Source organism: Lycorma delicatula, chromosome 5 (assembly GCF_047948215.1).
Source record: "Lycorma delicatula isolate Av1 chromosome 5, ASM4794821v1, whole genome shotgun sequence".
In the NCBI taxonomy this organism is placed as follows: Eukaryota; Metazoa; Arthropoda; class Insecta; order Hemiptera; family Fulgoridae; genus Lycorma; species Lycorma delicatula.
Window position 1 is genome coordinate 8132795 of NC_134459.1, and position 25749 is coordinate 8158543.

General features: G+C 28.9%; 1 protein-coding gene across 4 annotated transcripts in view; it reads left to right on the forward strand.

Moving 5' to 3' along the window:
* The first annotated feature begins 1696 nt into the window (after positions 1 to 1696).
* The window catches only part of LOC142324699 (protein takeout-like), a 49822-nt gene continuing 25769 nt past the window's right edge, over positions 1697 to 25749 (forward strand). The window contains exons 1-3 of one of the 4 annotated variants that reach the window (XM_075365605.1): positions 1697 to 1855; positions 8846 to 8957; positions 13752 to 13889. In XM_075365605.1, the coding sequence (XP_075221720.1) occupies positions 13859 to 13889 (31 nt within the window). In that variant the 5' untranslated portion in view covers positions 1697 to 1855; positions 8846 to 8957; positions 13752 to 13858. Of the gene's footprint in view, positions 1856 to 8845; positions 8958 to 9046; positions 9232 to 13751; positions 13890 to 19780; positions 20201 to 25749 lie in introns of those variants that run through there. The other 3 variants (XM_075365606.1, XM_075365607.1, XM_075365603.1) reach the window with 3 other exon arrangements.

The following is a 25749-nucleotide window of genomic DNA, read 5'->3' on the forward strand; positions in this document are numbered from 1 at the left end:
TTACTGTATGACAACGTTATTCGTTAACAACTCTTTTAATAGATTAATAAATTATCAGAAAGAAAATGTAAGCTAATATTATTATTATGTAAGATTGTTTATTTTTTCTACATCGCTGAATGTAATGGAAGCAGCTAATTATAAACAAATAAAATTTTTCATCAACGTAATACACATTTTGACATACGCAGTTTGATGAATTTCGACACGAAGCAAAGAGAACGAGAGTCAAACGAGGGGAGAGAGTCTCTGCACTCTCCCCCACTCTTAATATACGGAGAATCTTAATAGGAAGCTTATATAAGAAATAATACTAACATTAGGTATGACAGGTGCGCTACGTTGTCAATTAACCTGATTTTTACTTCCGCCTTGTCCCCTTGCCTGTCAAGTTTGGCATCCCGTAATTTACTGCGTTGCGTATTTGAATAATTCAACATTTACATAGAATAAACCTTCCAAGCTATAAGCGGTAAGAAATGAAAAAAAAAAAAAATTTAGTTTTACGGAAAAATTTTTTAATTTATTTTTTTAATTTTATTAACGAATCAGTATATTATAATTTTACTATTATTTATAAAAATAAAAAAAAATTTCTAAAATATTTGAAATCGATGTTATATTCTCCATTTGACAGTACTATTAATGAACTTTATGATATTTCTCGTTTTATGTAATAGTATTAAAACTAAAAAAATCATACTTAATAACTTTTTTATTTTTACGTTGTATAATACAGTTAGTAAAATAATCACTGATTTTATACAACCGACCTCCCTCGGTTAACCGGACTTACATATTTTATTTATCCGTAAAATTTACATAAATTATTGCTTGTTATAGTATTCGAATTATTTGAGAGATTTTCGTGTTAGAAGATTCAGAGATTACATATGATTGAAATTAAATATAATCTTAGATTACTGTTTATTAAAACGTCGATTATTCGGACCTCCATATCTCAAACATTATGTGACAAATCTAAGAGAAAAATAATTATTAAAATGCTGAAAAAAATCGCTTGTTGAACCATTTATAGACAAAATTTACATTAGAAAAATTGAACTTTGTAACGATCAAATCGAGTCTAAATTTACTTATTTTTTTTTATAAGGACTAGCGTGCAATTAGTAACATCTCTAAGTGTTATTGCGCTTATTTGTATTACAGATGTGCTGGGCTGTACTGTGAAATACGGTAGTCGACTTGATATGAGGTAAATTTGGAAATAATCGTTTTATATCGTAATCCCCATGTATTAAAAAAATATTCATTAATATTTTTTTATCACATGTATTAAAAGAAATGATCCTGTTGTGTTTTTCTGATTGGTTACTAAGAGGATACGGTCTTAAGTTGTAAAATTGTGTTGCAACTATAAAGTATGAAATAATTATTTAAAGTAAATTGAATACTAGTAAAAAGAAATAATTGAAAACCTTACTACCGTTTGGATTCCTTGGTTACGTTCCTTTGTTAACGTGTATATACGTTTTAAAATTTGGTTTCAATTATTTTTTATGATTATAAGTTATCAAATGTTTAAAAAAAATAATATTAAACTGTCGGTCGGTGGCTTGTCCTGATAGAGGTGCATTGTAGGAAGAACAGTTTAGATGGAGTGGTTATTTTCACAATTTAGTTCTGACGGTTGAAGAAATTAGTTGTTGAGGGGTAGGTTGTAGGGGTGGGGTGAGACTGAAATTACGTGCGTGGGGAGAATGAGCGTATGGATCCAGCGGCCATCTTGGGTTGATTGCACAGTTTCATTTAGATTCTCATATCTGTGGTCAGACTTAACTATTAATATTATATCTTATACGTTTATTTTAGATAACCCTCGTTGTTGGTCGAGGTAAGCATTTTTTATATATATTATTTTAATGTAGATGAAAATAAGGGTCATTATTTTTGTTTGGCTATTGTATCCAAACTTATCACGTAGTGAATTTTAAAATACAATTTGCACTCTCCTATTTTTACAAAATAAATTAACTATTTCGTATACGCAAACGTTTCTGACTTTGTTTTCTATTTATAATACCAGCGAAATAATATCTCAAAAATAAACAAACAGAAACAAATTACGCGACTGGTTATAAACAGGTTAGATTAATTAACATATTTTGGTCCTCTGACCAGGGATATATTGAAGGTTCTACAATTCAATACTTAATTCATAATTAATACCAGGGAAAGGATAGTGGTAATATTGCAACAATTCATATCAAAAGCAATTGCTATACAAAGAGGGTACTTTCATTAACTTAATTTAATTGTGGAATAATTTCTTCAGCTATCTAAAATTGTTTAAACTGGGGTAGTGAGCACAATCATGTTTTTGTTATAAGGTGGTTGAAACAAGTTTTACAAATTCCATTGGTTTCAATATATTATGGAGATTTTAATGTCTTCTATTATTAACAATAAACAGAAATTAAATTTACAAATACCTTTTTATGATGAAATATTATTTTTGAGTTCTAATATATTTACAATATAACAAATATTAATGTAAGGTTTTTATTGAATTTACCATTTTGTTTCAATTAATCATTTTCAACCGGTTATGAAGAATGATAGAAACATCAAAAAAAATAATTTCATCAATATTGGTCTGCTTATTTATTTAGAAAACAATAAAGAAAAAACATTCTTTGGAAATTCAATATGGGCAAAGAACAGTTAATAATGAATGAAGTTTATTAGGTCAACAATTAAGTATAAACCTGATCTACTATTCATTTATACACCAGTATGCCAAATAATTTATTAAAAGTTGAATATCATTCATTTTATGGGTTACAGAGCGATGACCTAACAACGAATATTCTAATGCATATAAGAGTTTGGTAATTAAACGTATTAACGCCACCGCAGCTACAGCTACTGTTTAGGTTACCTTGACTTTGTGTACTGACAAATCGTACGTATATCAAAATAACCTAACTAAATATAACCTTCGCCCGCCAAACTCTTGTAATTAACATTAGATATGCATAATATATACAACTTATTAATAATATAACCTTAATGTTATAGCACCGAAATTCAATTAATGTTAATCCACCGAAATCCAATTGACTACTTTGTTTTTAAATAAAGCTGTGGCGTAGGTGGTGTAGGTTATATTTAGTTAGGTTATTTTGATATACGTATGATTTGCCAGTACACGAAGTCAACATAACCTAAAGCAGCTGTAGCTGCGGTGGCGTTAATACGTAAGTACCAAGATTTTTGACAGGTTATTTTCAGTGTTCAATAAAGATCTCAACACATTTTTAGGCCATGGGTTTAGGCTGTTCATTTCTAATAAAATGTTTTTTTTTGTCCCTATTATCCTATTCATACAATAAACATCAGTAGTTTGTGTAACCAAGCTGCAGACCAAGAATAAATGCGATCACTTTCAAATCACCACAAATACTCCATTTAGAAACTGCATATTGAAGCTTTTCCAATATAGATTTAAAGTTTTCATAAGTTTCTTTCATAGTAGCAGAATGGGTCACAGGTACTGATGGGAATTTATTGCCATTATGCAGAAGCACAGATTTTAAACTAACTTTACAGGAATCTATGAACAAATGCCGTTCTGTTGGGTTATGTTCATTACAGAGTGTCTGCATAAGAGAAGAAATGTCATTACAAAACACTAAGGCATTTTCTTCAGAAAAATAGACTTTAAATTAAGAATGATGATTACGATAAATGCTACATATCTTTGTATTCTTTTGAAGAAGATTCCATCCTTTTAGCCGGGAAGCAAGCATTCCAGACTTTTTTTTAATTGTTCTTTAATCTCTAATCTCTAATCTAAATTGTTCTTTAACATCATTAACTGCTAGTTCCATGTAAAGATTAAAAAGTAACGGAGATAGGGAACATCCTTGTCGGACTCCCTTTCTTATTACAGCTTCTTTCTTATGTTCTTCAATTATTACTATTGCTGTTTGGTTCCTGTACATGTTAGCAATTGTTCTTCTATCTCTGTATTTGAACCCTAATTTTTTTTAAATGCTGAACATTTTATTTCAGTCTACGTTATCGAATGCCTTTTCCAGGTCTATAAACGCCAAGTATGTTGGTTTGTTTTTCTTTAATCTTCCTTCTACTATTAATCTGAGGCCTAAAATTGCTTCCCTTGTCCCTATACTTTTTCTGAAACCAAATTGGTCTTCTCCTAACACTTCTTCCACTCTCCTCTCCATTCTTCTGTATAGAATTCTAGTTAAGATTTTTGATGCATGACTAGTTAAACTAATTGTTCTGTATTCTTCACATTTATCTGCCCCTGCTTTCTTTGGTATCATAACTATAACACTTTTTTTGAAGTCTGATGGGAATTCCCCATTTTCATAAATATTACACACCAGTTTGTATAATCTATCAATCGCTTCCTCACCTGCACTGCGCAGTAATTCTACAGGTATTCCGTCTATTCCAGGAGCCTTTCTGCCATTTAAATCTTTTAATGCTCTCTTAAATTCAGATCTCAGTATTGTTTCTCCCATTTCATCCTCCTCAACTTCCTCTTCTTCCTCTATAAAACCATTTTCTAAGTCATTTCCTCCGTATAACTCTTCAATATATTCCACCCATCTATCGACTTTACCTTTCGTATTATATATTGGTGTACCATCTTTGTTTAACACATTATTAGATTTTAATTTATGTACCCCAAAATTTTCCTTAACTTTCCTGTATGCTCCGTCTATTTTACCAATGTTCATTTCTCTTTCCACTTCTGAACACTTTTCTTTAATCCACTCTTCTTTCACCAGTTTGCACTTCCTGTTTATAGCATTTCTTAATTTCCGATAGTTCCTTTTACTTTCTTCATCACTAGCATTCTTATATTTTCTACGTTCATCCATCAGCTGCAATATATCGTCTGAAACCCAAGGTTTTCTACCGGTTCTCTTTATTCCGCCTAAGTTTGCTTCTGCTGATTTAAGAATTTCCTTTTTAACATTCTCCCATTCTTCTTCTACATTTTCTACCTTATCTTTTTTACTCAGACCTCTTGCGATGTCCTCCTCGAAAATCTTCTTTACCTCCACTTCCTCAAGCTTCTCTAAATTCCACCGATTCATCTGACACCTTTTCTTCAGGTTTTTAAACCCCAATCTACATTTCATTATCACCAAATTATGGTCGCTATCAATGTCTGCTCCAGGGTAAGTTTTACAGTCAACGAGTTGATTTCTAAATCTTTGCTTAACCATGATGTAATCTATCTGATACCTTGCAGTATCGCCTGGCTTTTTCCAAGTGTATATTCTTCTATTATGATTTTTAAATTAGGTGTTGGCAATTACTAAATTATACTTCGTGCAAAACTCTATAAGTCGGTCCCCTGTTTCATTCCTTTTGCCCAGCCCGTATTCACCCACTATATTTCCTTCCTTGCCTTTTCCAATGCTTGCATTCCAATCTGTAACTATTATTAAATTTTCATCTCCTTTTACGTGTTTAATTGCTTCATCAATCTCTTCGTATACACACTCTACCTCATCATCATCATGGGCGCTTGTAGGCATATAGATGTTAACAATCGTTGTCGGTTTAGGTTTTGATTTTATCCTTATTTTTCTTATAAAATAACATAATGTAGTAACACAATTTTTGGTAACCAAATTCTTTAATGTTGTTATTAACACAACATAATATTAAATGTAAATTTAAAAATTTACACTTATCACTGAAATAAAGTACACTTTTCAAAGCGTTAAAATAAAACAATTTAATATGTTGTATGATTATTGCTAACTTTTAAAAATTGATAAGTATCTTGTAGTACAATAATAAAGATTTATTATTTTATTACAGCATAAGGCAAAATCATATAATTATAAATGGTTTTAAGATTTTTTTAAACATTTAACGATGAAAACTAGAAAACGTTTTATAATTTATGACACCTGCCGAATCTACCGGCGACTCTTCTCCTTTGTAAAAAGATCTCCCACTCGGTAACACGTACATGTACAATTGATTGATGGGTATCTGGCTCTCTTCTCCATTTGTGTAAGTGGCAGTTCAATATAGTGAATGGTTGTGGTATTGTTTTTAAGGCTGTTATTAACCTTCAGGACCACTGTTAGATACTGCTTCAGAGGATGAGATGGATGTCAGTGTATCATAAGAAAATGCCATGCCTGACCGGGATTTGAACCCAGGATCTCCAGATAAAAGGCCTAGACACTACCGCATGTGTCACAGAGGACGACGATATCTAGTCAGGGTTTGCAGAAGTTCCCTAAAATCATGTTTAATCTTTAACAGACTTCATGTTTTCAAATGACATAATTAACAGCGTACGTTTGAGAGATACTGTTATGTAATTTGGGTATAATTGAAGTCCATATTAATTATTTCTCTTTTTTTTTAAAATGAAAAGAACATAAAATTCTATTTCATTAATAACTTAATTATATATTGTAATTTTTTTTACAATTAGAGGTTGATGCTAATTATTAATAAATCATTATTTAAGACACCGTTGTGTCTTCTCCTTGTAAGATCCAAATATTTTGTTAATTAAAATCTTATTTGGCTATAACTCTGGAACTACTGAAAATAAGTATCGCTTACGATATATCGTTGAAAAACTCTTAATGAGAGCTAATTACAGAAGTCCAAAATCTTTATGGATTTTGGGCTTTTTTGGATACTTTTGGTCCAGTCAACTGGAATCAAAAGGGGAGGTGCACTACTAGACGTTACAACAGTCCTAAATCCAAAATTTCACCATCCTGCGGCTAATTGTTTTTGAGTTAATGCGAGATACATGACGTACAGACATGACGAAACTAGTCAAAATGGATTCAGGGATAGTCAAAATGGATATTTCCAATGAAATCTGAAACCAAAATTTTTCACGATCACAACACTTCCTTTACTTCGTACAAGGAAGTAAAAATCATATGAGGGACAAAACTATAATTTCCTTTTCAAGCAATTTCCTTCATAGATTTAATTTCAAATTCACATACAAAAACATTAAAATTTAACACTCAGTATTTACTCATCCAATTATCTGGTACATCAATTAGTTTATTGTATACAGTAATTCTGACTAATTCTTTAATGATTACTAACAGAGTCAGGTAATAAAAGAATTTCTATTATGAGTCTTCAAACACGTGATGTGATGTGTTTCCTGGTTGATCAGTGATTTGGTATATGATCAGTGGTTTAGCATTTGTTATTTTTTTCGTGTAATTCTCACATCAATATTGATAGTAAATAAATAAATAAATTCGCTTTTTATTACATGTTTGTCCTCAAATCTTGCATCCTTAATTTAACATACTTCCTGACATTGCCTATTGATGAAATTTTGCACAGTTACTAAGATCAGATGACAATACAATATTCAACCATTACTTTTGCAAACATCCTGCCATATGGGGATAAATTAAGGGGGTGGGTGTAAAAATGTCAAAATTGAAAGCAAGTATTTAATAAATTTTTTAAATATAATTAATATCCAATTGTTTTCATATATTTCCTACATCATGTTGATTACACCTGTTGATTATTACGTTAAGTTTAAAAAGGAAGAATTAAAAAAAGTCTTTAACTGGAAAGTGATGGGTTATAAACGCTTTATTAAAGAACCTAAAAATAAAGATATATTTCTTTTTATTTATTACATATAAAGTGTATGTTACTTTGTTATATTTACTATATCAAACAGATATTCTATATATAATAAAGACATATACATGCTATTTATTTCTTGATCGAATACCGATTGGAGCTAGAATTTGTCTATTAAATAATTTCAATAAAATGTGAATATATATTGGGGCTTCCTAGTTAATTATCCCTAAAAAGATGAAACTGAATAAACGTGGATTATTAAATCTGTGGTTATATTTAACATGTTGAATAAAAAATACCTACACAGATTCTACTTTCATAATTCTGAGAAAATATATCTTGAGTGGCATGTTTAAAGTAAACTTCAAGGAAAGAAAACGGATATCTAGTTTATTTACCAAAAGTGTTAAATCATTTAGCAAAAGGAAAACCTTAATACCAGATAGTCATTTATGCAGTTCCATTCACAGATCGAATTCCAAACTCACAAAGTACATATTGATTTGCAGGGATGATATGTTTTCTTGAGCTCCAAAGAGAAAAACATACACGGGGTGAGCTTAAGAAGTCAATATTTTACCCGTTCTATGATCTGGAACTTATGTATGATTGTCAATTAATTTCATTAACACCAGCAGGTGTAGCCTGCTGATTTTAGGGTTGTTAGATGAATTAAATTTTCAGCGATCAAAAATTTTTATAATTAATTTTCCTGTAATTTAAGACTAACTTTTTTAATATGACAACACATAATAACAATGCGTTAATTTAACAAAAGATGGCTTGGAAATATTATGCGCTTGTGTTTTTAAATACATATTTATATAAAGCGGGTGCTGTGTTTATTCATCTGATTATATTTATTTTCTGTTTATGCAAACAGTAGAGTCCCCCAAACTATCTTCTAGACATGACAATTGCTAGAGGTGGGGGGAAACTGTTGCCGATAATAGTTACTGATAATTCTACTTAAATATAATGGTAGTGAGCAGGTATGATACAAAAGATGATATAGATACGAATGGTCATAATTTATAGTGTGTGAAGGATTCACCTATCTTGAAAGCAGAATTACATTAGATGGGTGAATCTTTAATTACATAATTAGCATAACAGGATTACATGTTTTATTCATTAAAATTGTCCAAGTTTGTAACAAATTATAGAGTATCAATATCATATACCTACTAACATTTCCAAATAAATTGGTACTGAAATGAATTGTCATTTTTAGATACCGTATTCTGTCTGCTAAATGTAAAGAAATGTGTCAGTGATACAGGACTTGCTCGTTATTGAAGGATATGTCCAAGCAATAGGTGTGTCTTTTGTCACACACCATTAAAGTAAGTATCTTTATTAAGAGATAATATAACAATGAATACTTAATGTTTAAATAAATAACACCAGAATGTAATTCTGGCATCCCAGAAGTGAATCCCTGGCAATTAGCAGATAGTCTGTACAATCTTGAAATTGTGATTTCAAGTAAGAAGACTAATGGATGAAAAGGAGTGATGTTAGAAAAACATAATTAATGAAATATCCTCTTAAAATAAGTAAGAATTTAACAAATAAAACAGTATGGAAGTTTGGAGATGTAAAAACGAATCAAAAAAGGTAGTATTATTTAATAAAAAGTAATAGTTATACTTACTAAGATTGAACCTTCTAGTTGATCTTTATGTCTGTATGTTGACTTACAGTATGTTAACTTCTTTATGTTATTTATGGTGTATCAATAATATTAATAGATATTATAATAAATAATAAAAAAATGAGCATGTGTGTATTTTTTTATAAATATATAACAATTTTTTTTTTTTTTGTTGTTAAGTATGTAACAATTTCAATATAAAAGGTTGGTTCAAGCGAGAAATACAAGATGGTGTACCCACAGTTATGCAAACTTTTGAAATATTTGTTTAGATAATATTTTTAAATTCTCTTTGTAAAATGTTAATATGATGAAAGTAGTATCAGCAATTGTTTTATGTAATTGTTTTTTTTTTTTTTTTTTTGTTACATTCAATTGTAAAATTTCTTTTGATTGTAGTTTTTTCTTGTAATTTTTTTTTTATGTGAAGACTTCTTTTAATGGTTTTTTTTTTTTTAATTACATTTGACTGTAGTGTTTCTTTTTAATTTTTTTATAATCATTTATGTAAATTTTCTATGTAACTATTTCAATATGATGTATGTTGTAGGCAGCAATTTTTTTTTGTTCGGTAATTTTTTTTTTTATTTATCTCTTTTGACTGTAGTTTTCTCTTTTCCAGTTTTTTGTAATCATTTATGTCAATTTTCTTTGTAACTATTTCAATATGATGTATGTAGGCAGTAATTTTTATTTGGTAGGTAATTTTTTTTTTTTATGTAAAAATTTCTTTTGTTGATAATATTTCATATTCAATTTCTTTATTGAATTATGTAATTTTTTCTGTAACTATTTCAATATGATGAAAAGTAATAAGCAATTTTTTTTTGCTGTTTTTCAATTTTTTGTAATCATTTATGTCAATTTTCTTTGCAACTATTTCAATATACTGTATGTTGTAGGTAACAATTTTTTTTTTGCTACGTAATTTTTTGGTTGTTTCTTTTGACTGAAGTAAATTTATCTTAACAAAAATTTTTGTAATCATTTAATTTAAACTTTCTTTGTAACTATTTGAATATGATGTCAGCAATTTTTTTTTTTGAAATGTATTTTTTTTATGTAACGAAATATTTTGAATATTTCAATTTTATGTAATCATTTATGTTAATTTTATTTGTAATTATTTCAATATGAAGTTGTAGACTTTTTTTTTGCATGTAATGATTTCTTTTTACTAACAGTGTAATGTTTTTTTTTAATTATCTAACAATTTACATAATTTTTTTTAAACATTACAAGATAAAGTAGTTGGTTCAAGGGCGAAATAGAAGATTGTGTTCTCACAGTTTTTTAAACTTTTGAGATATTTGTTAAATAGATAATATTTATAACATGAAAAAATAAACTAGATTGGTATAACATTTAGCATTTAAAACAATATTAGTTTGGTGGCACTAGCTCTGTGGAGGGTTAGAACCAACCTAAGTGTAGACATTATCAGTGTTATGGTCGGGTAACCCCTGATGCTGAAAAACATCACTTATTGTGATGTTATGATATCTTGATACTGTATTTTTGATGATTTTACTGTTATTTGGATGATGTGTATCAAAGATGTTTTATTTCCATATTCAATTTGTAACCGTTAAAAAACTGTAATAATTATAATGGACTACAGACAAATAGTTACCTAACAAAATTTCTTCAATTTTAGATCAATCAAATACCAAGAGATATTACAATTAAAATTCTGTAAGAAATAAAGATATTACAATATTTCTGGAGTATGACTTATTTTTTTTTAATCTTTTTTGTATAATTCTTGTTTTTGATATATTATTGATATAGATAATATATAATATACATTCGGATAACGGTAAACAGTGATATTTCCAGTTTACTTCAGTATATTACTAGACTGTTGGTATGTGAAACTATCAACGTGTGTACAAAAGTAGAGAACTGTATAAAGAGTATAGTGGATGATAATTGTTCAGAGTCAAGAAAGTAGATGTAAGTGAAATACGACAGAAAATTGTCAGCTTTGACCAAAAGGGAATGCATATTGATGAGCAGTTATTAGACCTAGTTTGTTACAATTGTTATTCTACAAAAATTCAGACTTGAAGGAATCGGATAAAACAAATAAATGTGAAATTAGGGCATACAGAGCTGTAATCAAAGCAACCGGCGCTGATTTAATACTGACGGGTCAGTTGAAAAGCAGCAAATGCTGCAAATACATTAACTACATCAAAAACTTGTTTATACATAACACCGATCACAACTTTCTTTTACATACTTTATCTCTTACTACTCCTTAACAAACACCTATTAGCTAACTCACACCAAAATCCTATATATCCTTATGCTGATCAAATGTTCAATTCACCTCTACCTCTACCCAATTTACCCATGCCTTATGTTACCCATAATAAAACCCCCCATTAGTGCTGACAAAATATTAATAAAATAATGTTGGGTCAGAACCTGAACCTGGTCCTAGTCATGGTAGGACAGGTCAGGACTAGACAGGACAGGACAGGCAGGGTGTTTATGTCAAACAAATCCCTGATACAGTTAATGTTTTACAGGATCTACTACTTTTCTCCTTAACTGTCCAGAATCTTGACTCTTAACTCATGAACTAGGTTTTGTGTGTTGTCGTATTTGTTGTAAGAATGCAATTGTGTTTTTTTTTTTTTTTTTATCCTCAGTCATTTGACTGGTTTGATGCAGCTCTTCAAGATTCCCTATCTAGTGCTAGTCGTTTCATTTCAGTATACCCTCTACATCCTACATCCCTAACAATTTGTTTTACATATTCCAAACGTCGCCTGCCTACACAATTTTTTCCTTCTACCTGTCCCTCCAATATTAAACCGACTATTCCATGATGCCTTAATATGTGGCCTATAAGTTTGACTCTTCTTTTAGCTATATTCTTCCAAATGCTTCTTTCTTCATCTATTTGCCGCAACACCTCTTCATTTGTCACTTTATCCACCCATCTGATTTTTAACATTCTCCTTTAGCACCGCATTTCAAAAGCTTCTAATCTTTTCTTCTCAGATACTCCGATCGTCCAAGTTTCACTTCCATATAAAGCGACACTCCAAACATATACTTTCAAAAATCTTTTCCTGACATTTAAATTAATTTTTGATGTAAACAAATTATATTTCTTACTGAAGGCTCGTTTAGCTTGTGCTATTCGGCATTTTATATCGCTCCTGCTTCGTCCATCTTTAGTAATTCTACTTCCCAAATAACAAAATTCTTCTACCTCCATAATCTTTTCTCCTTGTATTTTCACATTCAGCGGTCCATCTTTGTTATTTCTACTACACTTCATTACTTTTGTTTTGTTCTTGTTTATTTTCATGCGATAGTTCTTGCGTAGGACTTCATCTATGCCGTTCATTGTTTCTTCTAAACACTTTTTACTCTCGGCTAGAATTACTATATCATCAGCAAATCGTAGATTCTTTATCTTTTCACCTTGTACTGTTACTCCGAATCTAAATTGTTCTTTAACATCATTAACTGCTAGTTCCATGTAAAGATTAAAAAGTAACGGAGATAGGGAACATCCTTGTCGGACTCCCTTTCTTATTACGGCTTCTTTCTTATGTTCTTCAATTATTACTATTGCTGTTTGGTTCCTGTACATGTTAGCAATTGTTCTTCTATCTCTGTATTTGAACCCTAATTTTTTTTAAATGCTGAACATTTTATTTCAGTCTACGTTATCGAATGCCTTTTCCAGGTCTATAAACGCCAAGTATGTTGGTTTGTTTTTCTTTAATCTTCCTTCTACTATTAATCTGAGGCCTAAAATTGCTTCCCTTGTCCCTATACTTTTTCTGAAACCAAATTGGTCTTCTCCTAACACTTCTTCCACTCTCCTCTCCATTCTTCTGTATAGAATTCTAGTTAAGATTTTTGATGCATGACTAGTTAAACTAATTGTTCTGTATTCTTCACATTTATCTGCCCCTGCTTTCTTTGGTATCATGACTATAACACTTTTTTTGAAGTCTGACGGAAATTCCCCTTTTTCATAAATATTACACACCAGTTTGTATAATCTATCAGTTGCTTCCTCACCTGCACTGCGCAGTAATTCTACAGGTATTCCGTCTATTCCAGGAGCCTTTCTGCCATTCAAGTCTTTTAATGCTCTCTTAAATTCAGATTTCAGTATTGTTTCTCCCCTTTCATCCTCGTCAACTTTCTCTTCTTCCTCTATAATACCATTTTCTAATTCTAAATTTTTTTATGAATTTATAATTAGTCTGTTGTTGACAATAATTCTATATATTTTTTTTTAATTTGATCAGTTAAACTTTAAAAAAGAACATGATTTAATCATAGAGTACTATTGTTTCAATATTTAGCTATTTTTATTATTTTAACAAGCAAGCCAATAAGGTTTATTTAACTTGTTTTACTCTATTCTATTTATTAATTATTATATCCATTGTTGATTTAATTGTATGTTATATTATGAATCATATTATTTTATACATTTTTTTAGAAAATGTCAGGTACTGTTTCGAAACATGTAGCTGTTATTAGTGAATTGTCAACTCTTGTGACAAAACATAATCTTCTTGAAGTATCAGAAATGGAACAAGAGTTAGCATGTCAAGACCAACATTCTGCACAACTTCAGGTACAACTGTTTCTTTAATAATCACTTATTATAGTATGTAATATAATTTTATAAACTGTTGCCATATATAAAATATTTAATCTCCCGCGATTCTTGTTTTTTCGATTGTTTTATTGTTTTTCTTCCAAATTATGAGATTCTCTTAGTTAAAATATATGAAAATTTTTGTTAAAATGGTTTTTCCATTTGTTTATTGGTAAATATTATCAATCGTTTAACTTATAATCATGAAATTTAGTGCATTAGAATCAGGCAAATCGAAGGTGTAGTAAATGAAGACCAGTTCAGTTTCAGAAAACTGTGCACGGTTACAAAGAAGACCTTCTACTCATACACTAATCATACATGGCACGCTTATAAAGAATAAATTCATTTGGAGAAGGCCTATGATAATGTAGATTAAAATAAGATGTTTTAATATTTTAAGGGAAATTGGATAAGAATGTGGAATGTGAGAGGCATTTGGAAATTTCTTGATTTGACAGAGGTGGTACAAGTATGATCACATGACTACAGTATTTGTTTAGTATGATCTTTTACATGATGCGTAATTATTATTATTTATTCTTAACTAAAAGAATTAAGAACTAATAATAATATATCAAATAGTAATAATAAATCAAAATTATAAATAATAAACAGATTGAGAAAACCATCAATTATAAAATATGAGTATGATTAAGTAAACTGTTGTGTAAACTGTTTTTGCCTTACTGGTAGGAATTTTTATACTGAGGATGTTCTTTCAGTCCTAATCCAGGTGTTTGTTACTGACCGGTAAGTATATGATTATGAAGATATGTATCTGTGAAAACTCCGCATCAATGGCTTAAGAACAGTCACCATTTTTTAATATGATTTGCTATAAATCATATTTAAAAAAAATGGCAAGTTGTACATCATTCTTCACGTCAAATAATATCAGCAATATGGCTGTGCAGTGGTACATATATAGATACACTTCCATAATAAGTCTTGCCAACATTGCACATACAATATTGGCAAGACTGAAAGATTACCTGCTTTTTTTGCTTCATCATACATAATATTATAATTGTAATTAATTTATTTTAGTTTCTTAATGTTTTATATTTTTTTATAATTATTTCCTGGCTGGATATCAATAACACCAAATGAAGGACAACTTTGTAAATTTCGATGTTGGACACCGGATGGTCGTGGAATATACGTTAGAAAAGTACCGTTAATGAAATACGCTGTTACCATTCACGGTCAACGTATTCGAAAAACACCAGCGTACTGTAGAAGATACCTCAAGGAAGCTGCAGACGATATTTAACTTAGAATTAATTTTTATAAAATTTAGTAACATACATATAAAAACTTTTGTACAAAATAGTTTACAGATTTCATTTGTATTATTAATTTTGTTAAATAAATTTATTTAATAAATAGAATTATTAAATAAGTGTTAATTATTTTTCAATTAACATTTACATTTTAGCCTGATTACAATTACTAGATAAATTTTTTAATGCACGAGAAATAATGTTAAAAGCCTTATCAGTAATCCTGATCAGACTTTCAGATGAAAGGCTGAGAGAGAGAGAGAGAGAGAGAAAGATGCTACCACTACGCCACAGAGGTTTGAATATATTGCGTACATATTATTAACTTGCCAATATCTTTGCTACAAAGTTTTGATTAAAAGAGCAACATTATCTATCTCTCTCAAAACGGATAACAGAATTGTTTTCATGTTCTCAATAATACAGTTTAGAAGATAGGGTAGATAAATTTGTGGAAACATGTGTACCTATAATGATTCCTCAATCAGATATTGGGATACTATTTTTCTTTTAAAAAATACAAAATTTAAAAAGAAAAGAATTTTTTACTAACTTTTTTTTCTTTTGATGTGATGTAGAATACAAAATTGAATCAGCCACGAATATTATTATTTCAATATGTATGTATGAAAGCCTTGGGGAAAACAATTTTGACTTAACACTAATATTATGTTTTACATGCATCATGACCACAAGAAATACTGTGACAGACACTGTAAAGAACAAAGTAACGTACATTCTAACTTAATCTTGTAAATGAAAACCCCGCAGTTTTTATAACATTTTTGAATACACAATTCTTAAATATGCTTCCCAAAACCCAACAGTTAAAGAGCTATACCTCATTTCAAGATGTACCTATCAACAATAAATACGATGTAAGTAGAACTTAAGTCCAGTGTTGTAATTTTACGAGGGAAAGTCAATTATTATCCGCAATGTAGTTATAAATTTTATTGCAATAAAAATAAGAAACTTACATGTACATCATTTTTCAACGTATGATGATTCTGTCTAAGAAGATGTCCCATTCATTACTGTAGTGATCCAATGATTTTGGTAGATGTCCAAGTGTGTTTGCTTATGCGACTGTGTGAGTTGTTTTGGGACCTGTCTTACACAGGCTTTATAAAATCCAAGTCTATTGTGGATGATTTTGTAGGCAGAACCGTGACTAATTTGCAGACGATGTGCTTCTTCATCGCTAGTTACTCGTCTGTCTAAGAAAACCATGTCACGTGCACCTTCAATGTTTTTCTCATTTGTGGCGGTAAATGGTCGTTCGGCTCCTTCGTCACTTAATGACCATTTTTGAATTTTTCAATACGTTCGTAGACACTCCATTGCGGCAACACGCTGTTCCTGTACTGTACAAAGACAGATTATTTATGTTAGTACAAGACTAATGAACGTTGCATCAAATATTTTTTTTGAAGATGAAGTTATCAAATAAACAACTAATAAAGAACGAACAAAATGAATTTAAAATATCTTTTATTTAATATAGGTAGTTTATTATTAAATATATTTTACCAGTTTACCTCTTGGTTGTTTTTTGTCAAAACATTTAATCTTTAATTATTTCAATTACTAGTTATAATTTTGTTTTTATATTCGATAAACATATTTTTCTAACGAGTCAAATGAAATGCAAGGGATTTTCTAGGTAAATCATTTTAAACTGCGTGCAATAAAGAGAACAATTGTTCTGCATTCAGGTTTGATATCTTAATCCGTTTTGTTTTACAACTCTGACTCGTTTTTTTACCTGGACAAAGCAGAATAGAATTTTCTCTCTGAAGACACAATTCTGTTTTAGCTTTTACACGGATAGTTTGTCACTGAATTTTCTCGATTTTATAACTACTCGGTTTAAAACAGTGTTTTTTTTTTTTTTATACAAATTTATTCTGATACAAATGTAAATATGCCGTCGTGTTATTTCCCCAATTGTTTGAGCAGAACTGATTCGCCAGCGAAAAAGAACGTGAAATATTTTCCGTTTCCGGAGAATGAAGCATTACAAAGTGTGCGGCTACAAAAATGCAGAAAATCACGTGATAATATAAAAATTGAACATGGTAAGTTCAAAAGTGTGTTTTTTATCTGAATTTAAATTTTTATGAAATAAATACGATTAAATTTCGAATTCAAATGCCTCTATGGGAAAAATGAAAAGAATATATTACTGGCTAATCGATGAATAGAATGAAATTTTCTCTGAACTGATTGACTTCATCTTCAATTATTATTAAATTTTAAGTTCTAAAATTAATTAATCTAAAAAATTATATGATTTATACAAATTAAATGTTTGCATAGATGAATTGTCCCCACAGGCTTCAATATAAAGTTAGATTGATTTTTCTAATACATGTTTGGTAAATCCTTTCGTATACACATGTATGTACTGAAATAATAGTTACGAAATCTGTAATAAACGAATTTAAACATCATGGCGGGAAAAGGATTTTGGGACGAGCTACTGCGCAACGCTGGGTGTGCGACACCTTGTTACTTTCATCATGCTCAGACATAGCATTTTCACACTCTTCAAATTACCATTTCATCTCATTCTCTGAAGCGATATCTAACGGTGGTCGCAGAGGCTAGGAAGAAACCTAAAAGTCGTTACGAGTCGATTTTGGCCCGTGTACACGCAACTCGTTCGACAGCATGAAAAAATAATTGCATCCTAAGTTATAATTGATTTATTATCATCTTCTTCGTACATTTCTAATTAATTTTAAACGATAAGATAAGTATATTTCTATTAATGTTTAGTTTTTCAGAAAATATTTATTTGGTGATAAAATCTTGTTGGTACTGTTTATACAGCTGATGTTACCGGCTACCACCTTGCTTACATGTGCTTCCTTCTTTTCTCCTGTTTATCCTCCGGGAATTACAGTCGGGTATTACTTTAAAGGATGATATGTATGATTGTAAGTGAAGTGTAGTCTTGTAAAGTTTCAGTCGACCATTTCTGATATGTGTGGTTAATTAAAACCCAACCACCAAAGAATGCCGCTATCCACATGTTTTTGTTCGTTTACAAAACGTATTAGTGACTTTGTTGTGGTATTACGTGTTGCTTAGTTTCAATATAATCTTCCGTATTACAGTACTCCTTTTTTATAATTTTTTTTTTAAGTAATGTGATTTTAATATTAATTACATCACGTGTAATTAAGTGAAAATTGTGATTAAGCATTTTTAAAAATTTATTACTACCAATTTTTGGTCCTGAGTGAAGGTAATTGATAAAACAAAGTACGTCTCTGGTAAATTTTAATAATACGTTATTTTCCGAATAAATTGGTATGTAATACTTAAAGAATTACATATTATTAGTTATAATGGAAGATTAAAAAAAAGAAAAAAATTATAATCTAGCCTACTGCTTAGGGATATTACAACTGCCAATCCAAGGTTAGTAGTGTAGAGATCATGTTGATATTTTTGTAATTAAAACGAATTAATTAGTAAAAAATAAAAAAACAATTTTTGAAAAATCAATTTGGTTTAGTGTTAAAAGAATAGGCCGTATTAATTGTGTGTAATATAATAAAGCATGTTTATTTCATGGCAAGTTATGTAATTGCTTTATCCTTTAACTTCAAGTGTGAACAAGTCATCAATACTCAAAAATATATACATGTTGATAGAATTAATGTTTTTAAATATTAAACTAAATTGTTTTTTCCTAATATTTCAGCTTCGTAATCATGATGTAGAGTTTTCTATGAGGATTAAATGCGTAGTATGCATTTAATAAAATGACAATGTATATTTTTAAGTGTTTGATTTTAAAATTGTGTAGTATTTGTATTTATTATTATAAAAATTATCAATGAATATTGTTTGTTTGAAATATTAAAAAAAAGAAATTACAATGAATTTGGATACTGGCAGAGTTGGTAAAATAAAATAAAAGGTGTAAAATAAATAAAACTATTATTATAATATTATGAATGAATAAATTAGTAGAGCCATTCTAAACAAGTTAAAACATTAATTGTTAAATGAACTTTATAAAAGTAGAATTGAATATAAACAAAAAACACATTTACACAAAAAAAAATCATCTTTGCTTGTATTTTCATAGTTTAATATTTTAAAATAAAAAAATAATAGCTTGTTAATATTTGGAATTATTGTTATTTAAATAAAAAAAACTAAAGTAGGCTAATTAAAATGTTTTATTATAATTTAAATCTGAATGAAAAGTTAGCCTAATATTATAAAAAATGAAAGATTAAGAAATTTAAAATGTAAGATAAGTACAAGAAAGTAATGTACTTATTAACTATGAGCTAATGAACCAATTGGGTAAGAAAAAAAAAAGAAATTGCCCCAGCATTTGACTGGATGGATCAGCAGACACTGGTAAAAACCTTAAAATCAGAGCATTACAAAAATACACACTTTATTATAAAGTAAAAAAATTATATAAACATTGAAGATACTAAATATAAAAAAAAGCTATAAAATTTGACATACATTGATAAAAATTGTCTGAGCACATTTTTACATACAAATTGAACAGTATGCAAAGATTTTTAATTAGTAACTTTTTTTTTTTATTTGTGATAGACTAATATTATTTCTATAAAAGAAAAGTTTTAAATGTTTGATAATTAATTAAAACATAATAAGCCTCAATCTTTTAAGCCGAAGTGTTGCGTTACATGAAAACACTTCTGTTGTCAGTGATTTGATAAAGGTGACCTTTTCTTTTTTTTTTTTGAAGATTAGTGACTGTTTTAATGCTATAAGAATAAGTTAACTTTTTAATTTACAAAAAATATTAGTTTATAAGTTTCATACTTATGGATACCATAGCTGTATTAATCTTATTTGATAATAGCTTGTTTACCATGAACTAATGAGTCTAGTGAGTAATGTATATATTTTAATATGGAGTGTAATTTTATCTGAACTGTGTACTTATGGAAAACATTGCTACCTTGAAAACATCCTACTTTTTACTTTATACTTGTAAGTTACGATATTACTTGAATTTAAGTTGTTTGAATCACCTTGCGTTACAAAATATAATATATAGTCATATTTTAAACCAGTTGCATATAAAACCACCCCACCCATAGATGTACTTATTACATTACATTATTACTTAAAATTACATTATTTTAATTACAAATCTGTTAATTTTGTCAGAAGTGGTCAAACATGTTTTCATAAATTTATTATTTTACTTATTTTTAAACAAGTATTCAATAAACATAAATACAACTAAAAAAGTCAGGAAAGTTAAACTACATATATGTCTTTTTATTCCTTATACAAACTAAACCGGTATGTTGGGAATGAAAGATAGTTGAAAAATGAGGTAAACTGATATTGTAGTTTACTAGTTAATGCAAACAGTCCAGCTGTTTGGTAACCAGTCAATTTTAGTTTAAAAATATTTTTAAAAAGCATGTAATTTATAAACTTTTTTGCCCCGATGACTATGGGAATTTGAATAAGATCGATTACCATAAGAAAGTATCTAATAGGCATAAAATATTATATGAAATGAATTTCATGGTACAAAAATTGATTGTTTATGTCCATAAGCAGGACTAGCCCTAGGCAGTAGGCAAAAACAAGGTAGGCAACTTGCAAGTTAGACAAAACCACCTGAAATTGAGCTCAACAAAGTAAACACAATTCACAAAAATATATTTTGACTACTTGAATCTAGAAAATAATATTTACTATTCATTAGTACAATAATATTATTATTGTACTAGTTTTGTTTATTGTTTTAAAAGTATATTTAAATTATCTCTGAAAATAGTAGGTACTAACTTTAGTTTGTTGTCGTTAGCTCATTAAAAATGTAAATTTTGTTTTTCAGTAAAACAATTTTCCATAAATCTGTATTAGTATTATTGTCTTAATTCAATTATATCTCATTTTTCTGGTTAACATGGTTCTTTTATAATTCTGTGTTTCTTTTTTTGAAGTTTCAAGTCTTTTTAAGCTTGCGGGGCAGCATTTTTTGAGTTTGCCTATGGTGGCAAAAACACTAGGGGTGGCCCTGCTATAAATATGATTCATGTTGACAGATATTTAATAAATTTAAAATAACTTTAACCCAATGTATAATCGTTAAAAACAGTAGCCACTTATTCTTAAAAAAAATAGCAATATCTACTTTTACTAAATGAGATAACAGAACAATATTTTCATGTAACTCAACCCACAATACTTTGACTTCTGAAATTTATCTAAAACACAATTAAAAGATCCTCTTATAAGTACAATAGGTACTTACGTATTAACGCCACTGCAGCTACAGCTTTATTTAAAAACAAAGTAGTCGGTGAAAAATGGGCCGAAACAGATTCAAAACAGAATATAAATGGTTATTTGTATTTATTTATTTTATTAATATAATTTAACCAAACTTAACCTACGCTCGCTTATTACAATTATTTATTATTTAAATAATCAAATTGCAATAATTACTGAATTTATTAAATAAATACTCAAAAAATTACGGTGTTAATTAGTCAAGGTTAGCGAGCGAAGCAAGCATAGGTTAAGTTTGGTTAAATTATATTTATAAAATAAATAAAAATAACCATTTATTAAAATTAACAAAGAGACTGAACATTTTCCACCGAAATCCGATTGACTACTTTGTTTTTAAATAAAACTGTAGCTGCGGTGGCGTTAATATGTAAGTACCGTAAAAATTTTACTCTGCTGACAAATGTAATTAATACTGATTAAAAAATTTTAAAACTGGATTTGTTACATCTGCATTCATCATATACATAAATATGTGCTTTAATAATTTTCATACACCTTCTGAATTGTAATTTATAGTTTAATAATTTAATCGGATCTATCACTTATTTTTTTAAATAATTAATTGTGTATTTTGGATACTCTGATCATTGTTTTACCGCAGTTTCTCTTGAATCATCTAGGCAAATGTGATTCGGTTCCTTTTTTTTATCTGTGTAGTAGCAAACATTCCTAATATAAATCAGGAAACATTTATTGATTAGAATAAAAGTTTTATATTCATTTGGTCTCCTTTGTGGAGAGGTAGCATCTCTGTTGTGTTTTATCTGAAGGTTCCAAGTTTGAATCCTGATAAGGAATGTTTTTTTTTTATGTTTTAAATTTCTTATCACATAAGTATTGTTATTAAGTGAAAGATTTCATCGATGTCCACTATCTATATTTTATTTAGCATCAAGAACTAGAATGTATTGATGTAATAGATTATTTTTAGCGCTGTGCATTTACCTTGTTGTTATTGCAGTTGCTTTATTTATAACAGTTAAACAGTTTTGAAATAGTCCTCACATACAATATATTTGTTTTGCCTTTTGTGTGGGGCTTCAGTCCTAAGTCTCACAGCTTAGTATGTTTATTCTCATTTATTATGTTAATGAAATGCAACTGTTTAAATTAATCTATTTTTTTTATTAATATTCATTAACTAAAAATATCATAGATATATATCAGTATCATAATTTATATGCTTACTGATTTTTTAATTATAGTTATCAATTTTTAATCGTCAAGTGTATCTTTGTTTCAGTATTAAGAACAAATATTTATTTCAAATTTAGTTATGTTTGGCCTTGTATCACATATATATATCTGATAATTTTATACAATTACTTAAATAAATTCACATCAAGTCAAGGAATATACAAAATTTAATTTCACTAACCCTGTAACTTTATGTAATAAAGAATATAACATTTAATATAATATTTATTAACTTTGTCCCATTTCTTATAACCACTATAGTTATGAAATACAATATTTAATAATATATAAATATTACATTGGAGATATATATATATATATATATATATATATTGTGCACACACACACAAAACATATATAATTATTGCACAAAACTTTCTAACCTCAGTGGTAAATAAATAAATAATGTGTTTGCTTGACCGTAGGTCAACTCCTCTCCCAATTTTTAAATTAATTTTCAGGAAAAGTTGGTAAAAATATTTTTATTACCAAATAAAATTCTACCACCAATAAAAAGTTAATTTTGAAGTTTATTATGCATAATTACTTAAATTTGTTTATATCTAAATAGCATCATAATAAAAAAAAAAAAAAAAAACAAATGTAAAATTGTGTAAAAGATTTTTATCAAGATATATTTTAATAATAATGATTGAAATTTTTATTTAAATTATTATATTTTTTGTATTTTTATTAACAAAAAAAATTGCAATAAAATATTAACTACTTCACAAAAATTCACTCATCCAACCAGCATGTTAATCAATACAAGAAACAGCCAAGATCGTCTACTCTGCTAGGCTTCAAAGCTCAGTACCTTTTTTCAGCTCTAAATGTACAATTACCTCCCGTCTGTACTGTAGCTCCATGTTATTGCTCTCCCTTGGTGGCCTTCTCTCGTTAATTACTGCTTTAATCTTTGTAATAATAATAAAAAAATCTGATGTGGACAACACATGACTTATACGCCTATTAAATTATATTACACATTTTTTTAAAGTGAAAAGTACTTAAAATTTTATTTCATTAAAAACTTAATAATTGAATTATCATTCATCATAATTTTTTTTTACAATGAGAGGTTAATTTATTAATAAATCAATATATCAAAATTTAAAAAAAAGAAGGAAATTATGTTGAATTCGAACCGATGTGCCTTCCTCTTGTAAGATCCAAATATTTCATTAATTAAAATTTTATTTGGCTATAACTCTGGAACCGATAAAAATAAGTATACCACTTATGGTATATCGTTGAAAAACTCTCGATGATGACTTGTTACTGCAGTTAAGAAAAAGTCCAAAATTCATATTTTTGGGCTTTTTGGATACTTTTGGTTCAGTCGATTGTAATCAAAAGGGGTGATGCACAACTAGATGTTACAACAGTCCTGATCCAAAATTTCAACATCCCATGGCTAATCGTTTTTGAGTTATGCGAGATACATACGTATGTACAGACATCATGTCGAAACTAGTCAAAATAGATTCAGGAATGGTCAAAATGGATATTTCTGTTTAAATTTAGAAACCAAAATTTTTTTGCGGTCATATACTTACTTTACTTTGTACAAGGAAGTAAAAAACAGAAAGCCAGGTATTTTGCGCAACAAATTTTATCATATTATAAATAGCATGATTCCTGATGTTACAGTGTATACAGATGGCTCTAAAAACATTAATTCTGACGGTTGCGCTTTTGTGGTAGGCAACAGAACATACATGTTTGACCTCCACAGCGTCTCCAATGTTTTTGTTGTGGAGCTGTTTGCTATTAATAAGGCCTTAAATATAATTAGCCCAACTTTTTGACATGTACTTGTTTGCTCGGATTCCACTAGTGTCTTACAGGTGATTAATGACGTGCACTCCAGACATCCTGTTGTTTGTGAGGTTCAGTGTGTTATTTCGCAAATGACTAGAGGTAATATAACAGTGAGCTTCTGCTGGATTCCTAGCCACATTGGAATTTCAGGCATTGAGCGCCAATAGTACGGCAAAAGAGCCTTGGTTTCAGCCTAATTTTATAACTGCATTGCTTCTAACGATCTTATCTGTTTGTTGGAAGATAGTAGTTCATGAAGAGTGGCAACACCCATAAGTGAATGGGGTGCTACTATTAATCATAAACTTAATAATTATTTGCCATTTATGAATAGGGCACACTAGGCTCGCTCATCGATATCTGATGACACAAACAGATGCACTCTTTATGCTCACTGTAACTGCCAACTAACAGACCACCACATCCTTGTAGATTGTGTCTGTTAAGCTACGTTGCATCACAAGTTTAATGTAGAGGCTAACATGCAAACTATTCTAGGGGATAATGAAATGTTGTTAGGTTAGCTTTAATGGTTTCTTAGGGCCGTCTGTTTATATTCAAGTATTAAAATTAATGTAGTGCATTTCAGGTATTCATGCCAATTGCTGTGAAGAATGGTTAATGTATTACTTTAATTACATGTATAATATGATATATCTTTGTTTATTATAACAAATATATTATGTCCAGGTGAAGGTAACATGGAAGCGTTTTTCGTCCAGAAAAACAAAACATAACAAATTGAAATAAAATTTTTTCATTATTTGGTTCTTCCTCCCACAGAATTTTATCTTAAGTTCTATCTAATATATTACTAATACAACATTTTTTAAACTCTTGTCTAATGCTATCTGGTATTATAAAGTTCCATGACTTAATATTCCATTTGCATAATAAGCTCACAGAAATTTTTCTTTATTTCATCAGTAGTAGTTAGCTGATAACTGTTGTTTCACATCTGAAAATTATAATTTTTTTAAGATTATTTTTAATCGGCACATTCATAAGTACTTCCAAAATCTGTAACTGTGATTTCATACTGTCAGGTATTATAACAAAATTTGTGTTAAGTTTTTTCTACTGATATTACATTTTTGGTCAAATCACTCCTGAAGATATATATTAAATTAACAAGGATTCCTGTCTTCTAAGATCTACATTTATCAACCAGACTGTTTTAAGCCAATCTTTGATTAAAAACT